The sequence below is a fragment of the Notothenia coriiceps genome, unplaced genomic scaffold (assembly GCF_000735185.1).
Source record: "Notothenia coriiceps isolate Sejong01 unplaced genomic scaffold, NC01 NC01_scaffold00000154, whole genome shotgun sequence".
NCBI lineage: Eukaryota > Metazoa > Chordata > Actinopteri > Perciformes > Nototheniidae > Notothenia > Notothenia coriiceps.
In genome coordinates this window covers 623-7904 of record NW_011332855.1, presented here as the reverse complement: position 1 = coordinate 7904, position 7282 = coordinate 623, and the positions used below count along the sequence as shown (strand labels likewise).

The window sequence follows — 7282 nt, the reverse complement described above, 5'->3', positions numbered from 1 at the left end:
ACGGGCTTGACCTCCCTTAAACTTTATGCTCTCTCACTTGATCAACTGTGATTCACTAAACCAAGGAAGAAAAATAAAATACCTTCCTCTTTTTAATATTCAGGTTTACTTCCTAGTGTCCTCTTATACTTTGCAATCTGTTTAATGTTGGTAGCATTTTCTAATTTAATGTTTCCAAACAAATGATATTCAACACTGAGTTACAAATCCTTAAATCAGCTTCTGTTGTCACAAACACTTCTGAATATACAGATTAGGTCAACTTTTCAAAAACACATTTGTTTTGTCTCAATGTGTTCTGTGTGTACAGTCTCAGCATATTAGCGTAGCAACAAGGTTAGCCTTATTTTCTTTTTTTAATTCCGTGAATTGCTCGATTTCTTTGTAGAATTGATCTTACGGAAATGAAAGTGCTGAGTGCCTCTGATTTAATTGAAATGGAGAAACTGAAACCAAATGTGGAGTTATAAGAAAAGTTCTGATAAATCCATAGCATGGGGTATCCCCCTGGACGGTGGGTTTGATAGTGAAACAGCAAAGAAAAAACCCTGATCAACCCTTCCTCTTCTGCATTTCCAAAACAGACCTATCTTACAGAAGTGTATTATATATTATATTAAATATGCCATCTTAATTTGCACACTTGACTATCATAAGTATATAAAGTGTCTTTGTATATTTGTCATAGATGTAAGGCAATTGTATCCGTTTTAAAAAAAAAAAAAAATTGAATAGAAAATGGGAAGATACAAACTTAACTTAGATTTTTATGAATGATAATAATAATAATTATATGATAATGATGAGCAAAAACTTGACACGCATTATACTCAGTACTGAAATCAGGCTGTATTTGTCTTCATGATGCGAGTTATGCTAATGCAGATTGAAATTGCAATAGCAAAGCTTTGAATAGAATCATATTAAAGTTGTGGTTTCTCTGTGGCTAAGATCTCCTTTAAACAAATGGTTTGGTGGTAAACTGGTTTTATGTTGGAGCTACATTCAGCTACCTATTCTTCGTTACCCTAGTTGGAAATAAAGAAACAGGAAATGATGGTGCATTTATCTCACAACTATTTATGAACTGATATTGCAGTGCTTGCCACAAGCCTATTGCAATGCTTTGCCTTTTATACATTATTTTCATCCTGTTGTCTTTTTAACTCGTAAACTTCTCATATACAAATCATTTGTAAGCAGTTTATTGTTGGAACCTCATCCTACAGTATAAGATGGATTCTCATTGTGAATTCTTTAATTGTGGTTATTTGAAAATGATCTAACAATGCTGTTCTTGTTCTTTTATAGGTCCTCTCATCACGACCATTGATCAGATTTAATGGAAACCAAGGGGTAAGAATACTTTTTTTTTTTTTCTCTCGCTCTCTCCTTCCAGGGTGTCTGCGGAGTCTTAAAAAGTATTACAAGTTGATAAATCAATTTAGCGAAAATGAAGGCTATTAAAAAGTATTAAACTGCATTTTCCAAGGTATTACATTTTGTAGCTTGTTTTCAATAAGTATATAAATGGTCCAAAGAGGTTGTATTCTACAGTGTGCCTGAATGTAATCATTGCGTAGGTGTGTAGTGTGATTCTGTGTAGTTTATTTATGGCATCCCGTTGGATTTGACGTCATCTGAACATCGCACGCTCACTGCTTGATAGCATGCGAAGATCCGTTTACGCTGGTTGTTAGACAACATCGTTATGGGGAAATGCAAATTTGCATCTCTTGGGAACAATGCCTAAATCAAATACTACTTTCTAATGGTTTATTTTTCTAATAAACCTTGCATTGGGTTGGTCACACACTTCNAAGTACCGTAATTTTCGGACTATAAACCGCGCCTTTTTTCCCATTTTTCGACGCTGCGGCTTATATAACGGTGCGGCTAATCTATGGATTTTTACAGCTAACGGTAGCTGTAAAAATCCATAGATTAGCCGCACCGTTATATAAGCCGCAGCGTCGAAAAATGGGAAAAAAGGCGCGGTTTATAGTCCGAAAATTACGGTACTTAAATATGGACTTGAGTAAATCTACTTTGTTACATTCCACCACTGAATAAATGTTCGGCTATCATGCATGTGTAACATTAATCGCAAAAGCTCATTGCAATATTTCCAAATGTTAATGTTTTAATCTTACAAAATAGATTGAATTCCTTTTGGAGTGCTATCACTGCCTGTCTTTCCCAAAGAGAGATGTGTATCTGACAGAGAACAGGTTTGATGTTTCTTAGAAAGAGCCTCTGTTCAGTGAATGCAGGATAAAAGTAGAAATCAGACGGGGAACTGAAGTGTATAACTCACCTCCGGGGCTAGGCATGATGGGAGTTCCTGGTGGGCCGCCTCCCCCTGGAGGGCCCTGAGGGGGTGAAGAGGAGAGAGACAATGAGAAATGAGTGCTGAGTGCACCTAGATAGCAGTGTGCCTGTTAGATATCACTGCATGACAGGTAATTTATGGCCGCCGGTCCAACACGAGTCCATGACGGGACACTTACCACATAGTTGCCTGGAGATGAAGATGAATAAGCTATCTGTGGAGAGAAGAGAAACGAGGTTGAAAGAAAACATGAGACACGGGTATTGTAAACACACTCAGTCATATAAGAGATGAAGATGTAAGACAGTGAGACTCACTGAGTTGGAGTTGGGGTTCGGCCAGGGACCTCTTCCACCTGGACCCCTGCAGGAATACAGAGAGGAAGAGATGGAGAACTTTAATAGAAGACTTCAGGCACATATCAGAGCAGCATGCATCATAGGAGATACTTGTCATTACTCACATGTTACATTTGATGATTTTGTGAGTGCATAAATAAAGTCTATTAGTCTATATGCACATATTTTAGCTGTGAGAACATTGCTCTTTAGCTGCAGAAAGCACACCTTTAGAAAACATCCTTAATAGAGTAATTCTTTCTGATGACATCATCTTTCAATTGAGATTTTTGTAAGTGAACAATGTTTTTTTTTTTTAATAGGGGCAAAAGTTGTTTTATAACCTGTTGATGTAATTACATTTCTCTTCTCACATAGTATGGTGAGTTCTGGGGACAAATTATTCCAAAATGCATAAACACAAACAGTACTTATTAAAACTAGAAAAGTTAAAACACTAAAGCAATTTAAAGTTTAAGTTTAATGCACATTTCTCTCTGTACTTGTACGTATACACACATTTTTAATGCATTGTCGAGTCTCCATATCTCACCAAGTGACTGATGAGAAAAATGTTCACCTCTAGCAACAATGGTTAAAAACCACAAAAATCAGTGAAAAAAATACAGAATTTCCCTTTAATTATGGTTAACTCTGGCAGCAGAATATAGACATTTAAAAACTAAATTGTAAATGTACTCACATGTTCATGCCCGGCATCCCTGGCCCCATGGAGTTTGGAGGAGGCCTCATCCCTCCACCGTAGTTCTGCACAAAGAGAGGAACACACACACACACACACACACACAAAGTCACACCTGCTCCGTCTAAAGGTTTGAATCTTAATGAAGGTCAGCGACCATCATGTCTCCCCCTAACTAGCGTTTAATTATGTGATGTATGGGCTGTGTGTGAAAGAGGACAGCTGTGTGTGAGAGCACGCCTGTATGTTGTGTGTCTCTGTGTGTGTGTGTGTGTGTGTGTGTGTGTGTGTGTGTGTGTGTGTGTGTGTGTGTGTGTGTGTGTTAGGTGATTTTGGAGCGAGTAGTGGTTTGTTGCAGAATAAAGCAGATGTCTGGTAACAGTAATTCAAAGGGAAACTGTTGTTTAAGCACCTTATGTGTGTTACTGAGGCTGTGGGTATGAGGTGGAGTTGTCGTTTACTAATCAGAAGGTAGCTGGTTCGATTCCCAGCCCCTCCAGTCAACATATCGTTTGGCAAGACACTTAACCCAAAATGACTCCCTGATGGCATAGCCAAGGGCGTATGAGTGTGTGAATGCAGCCTCTGCCTCTGTATGAATGTGTGTGAATGCTGAGACGCCCCAAAGACGAATAAAGCCGTATATAAAATGCAGAGTATTTATGTATTTCCCTGGATTACTTTGACTTTTAAAAAAAACAACAGTGCAAAAATTGGCCCCACTTTTGGTCAAAATGTGTTGATGGCTGCTTGCTCAAAGTTTGTCTCCTTAGGTGGGATTCACAAGTAGGATTGAACAGGAAGTCCTGGCGTTAGCAGTAGGTGAGCTCTGCTTAGAGCCAACCTAATCATCAGAGCACTTCTGACATTTAAAGGCAGAATAACGAGGCTGGCACAACCAGAATCCTTCCTCTTGATTATCTGCATGCAGTTTATAGGCTGCTGGTTTGACATTATGGCCGTTTTTATGGTAGTCCTTTAATGAACATTTGGTGTGTTCATAAACTGTAACTCTGAGCACCAAATGTGGCTGTGTGGCATCTGCAGAGTGGGAGTGCAATGGGCTGGTAGTGAAGGATATACCATCCTCTGTCATGACTTTATTAACTCAATCATCTCTATTTTATTCTGTATGTGTGTTTATTTCATATCCTTGGTGCTTACCTGTGGGCCCATGCCACCCATGCCTCGAGGGGGATTCATTCTCATTGGACCGCCCATGTTTGGATGTCCTGTGGTGAAACAGCAGCTTGTTAGAATAGATACACTATTTGGATCAATAATAACCCCATAAATGAGGAGAAAAGGCTCAGACTGAGACGGAAAAATGACATTACTCTGAAGGTGCTTTCTGGAATAACAGCACATGTTTTAATACCTTGAGGTCTGGTGGGGTCCAGGCTGTTTGGTAGGAGAGGCTGTGATCCGGGGATGCTCCCAGGAGGCTGATTTGGCATACGGAGGGAGGGCCTTGGGCCGCCTGGGTACCGTGGAGACATGAATGGCTGCAGGAAGGACATAAGAAGGACGATAATTACTTTAGTTTAAACTTTAGGGTATTCAGAAGCAGAATGGTTGTTAAAATGATTTTTCCAGTGACCTTGTTTCACTTAAGTGCATTTCATACACTCTAAGACGGGTTGAACATTTCCTTGAGTTATAATAAAACTTAGCATCTTATTTATAAAGATAGCAGGTAAAATAAATAGATTCACCAACATAAACACAAATTAAGAAGGTTGTCTCTTCAGAGACTTATGAGGAAAAATACTTTACATGGTTTGCTTTCAAGTAAAACATTCAAACAATCTCTATTTATAGGAGGGTTTGTGAAATGAATGCAGCAGAAGTAATGAGATGGAAGGACATGGATAGAGATATAACAATGCATGAATTGTAAAATACACAAACCACAAGAGTGTGTATGTCTGAGCGTGCCATAGTCATTTTAGCTCCATGTTCAAAAAATAACCTCACATCCATAAATGTTGGTCCACTGTTTTGTGATTTAAGACGGAAATAAAATATATTGTCTTTTTTATGAATTCATCTCTATTTTCTCTCTCTTTTAAGATGCTGTTGAACTAATAAGCCACAGATCTTTACAGACTAGTTTTCCCTACTGTTATGACGCTTATATCAGCTTTAATTAAAAGGGTTTATTTTAGTGTATCTGGGCTCTGTATGCTCGCCAGAAGCAGACATTTTACTATTTAAAACCGATCAGTCACAACGGTATACCTCAGAAAAACCGAATTAACACAGATACTTGTAAAGAATGGAAACAAAAGACTCAGTTAACCTGACTTCCTGTTTCTATCTCTCCCTATTATGAAGTGCTGCCTTTCAGGTCAGCAGGGGGAGCTATTGTGTAACAGAAAAAATTCCTATAGTAGTTTTGTTACATTTACTAAGAAGGAGGGGCTTGTTGTTAAGTTTTGTAAAGTAAGGCCATAGGTGGTAAAATCCATTAGGATAAAGGTAAAGGAGGACAGATAAGAGAGAGGAGGGGAAACATGGAGGATTAAACCCTTGGACTGGGAGACAATATGGGAGAGGAGGAGATGGAGCAGCGAAGAAGAGGAACATGGGAACTGCGTTGTCTTTATTTCAGCACATTTTCTCACCAAGTCGGTATCACCAGTGCTTCAAATAAACAGCCTGGATAGTGTGAATTATAACAGAAAGTGAAGACACCATGCACACAGATGTTTCAGCAGAGAGGGGACAAGAGCTAGCCAAACACACACACACACACACACACACACACACACACACACACACACCTAGTGAATAATGTAAAGCACCCCAGACAGATGGTTTTCAGAATTACCTATGAGAGTATGCTGCTACACAAACTACCAATACCCACATCCAGCGAGCCATATTTCAGCATCAGATGATAAGAATTAATCACACTGTTTTAGTATCAAGGGGAAACATGCTGATTGGAATGCCGATTGGGTAAGAGCTATGTGTTTTGGTCATGGAGCATGAACAGCAGAATAATGTTCATATCATCATTTTCACACAGCGATAAGCACCGACAACGCAAATACAAGGAGACTGGCTTTCAATAGTAATTATGCAGTGTGTGTTTGGTGTATGTGTGTGTTTGGGGCAAGTGGAGGACGAATTATATAATCCCATATACCCCTTGAGGCTAGGAATGACTTACTTCTTTTTAAACCTCATCCTACTCCTTTCCTGTCTACCTTTTCCTCCTCTCCTCTCTATCCTTTGACCGTGTTGTGGTAGGCTTTTGCACGAAGAGCTGCACTGTGTCAGGCTGTGCTGCAATATTAATGGTCTATTGATGGACTATGGGATGGTGAGTGCCGGGCTGAGGGAGAGAGGAAGCCCTCCAGATGCACCTCCGCTCCTTACAGCTGGGCCAACACCGCTAAATTATTCATCCGACCCACCACCGTGGATGCTGCCTGTCCTGCCTACTAGCACAACAAGGGAGCGGTGTGCTGTTCGTACACCGCTGCTGTGTGAGCCAGTGAAAAGGTGAGGTGAGTGTGAGAAATGGCTTAGAATGAAGTACAACACAGCAGCAGCAAGGGGGGAGGAGGGAGTCAATGTTTCCGTCTTACCTGTCCGTGAGGTCCCATCATGGGATTACTGGGGTTGTGTGGGGGAGGCTGTGCGTGTGGGGAAGGCTGAGATCCTGGAGGACCCTGGTGGAGAAAGATAGAAAAATATGTCAATAAAGTGTAACAATAAAGTATTTAGTTATATTGAACAAGGGAGATATTAAAATAAAGCACAATGTCGTATAATAATAATAAAACATGTTATTTATACAGCGCTTTTCCTGGTGCTCAAAGCACTTTACATGCAAGTAAAGACAAATAATAACAAAAGTGAAAAAATAAAGTGCAAAGCTAGGTGGAATAGGGGGGG

General features: G+C 39.7%; 1 protein-coding gene across 1 annotated transcript; it reads right to left on the bottom strand.

Annotated features, from left to right (window-relative positions):
• Positions 1 to 2243: 2243 nt before the first annotated feature.
• On the bottom strand, positions 2244 to 7064 carry LOC104946277 (single-stranded DNA-binding protein 3-like). Its single transcript, XM_010772100.1, has 7 exons — positions 6973 to 7064; positions 4752 to 4878; positions 4538 to 4605; positions 3374 to 3438; positions 2650 to 2695; positions 2511 to 2546; positions 2244 to 2372 (listed from the first exon to the last, which is right to left on the bottom strand). The coding sequence occupies exons 1-7, from the start codon at positions 6991 to 6993 to the stop codon at positions 2244 to 2246; spliced, it is 492 nt and encodes a 163-aa protein (XP_010770402.1). The 5' UTR covers positions 6994 to 7064.
• Between the last annotated feature and the right edge of the window lie 218 nt (positions 7065 to 7282).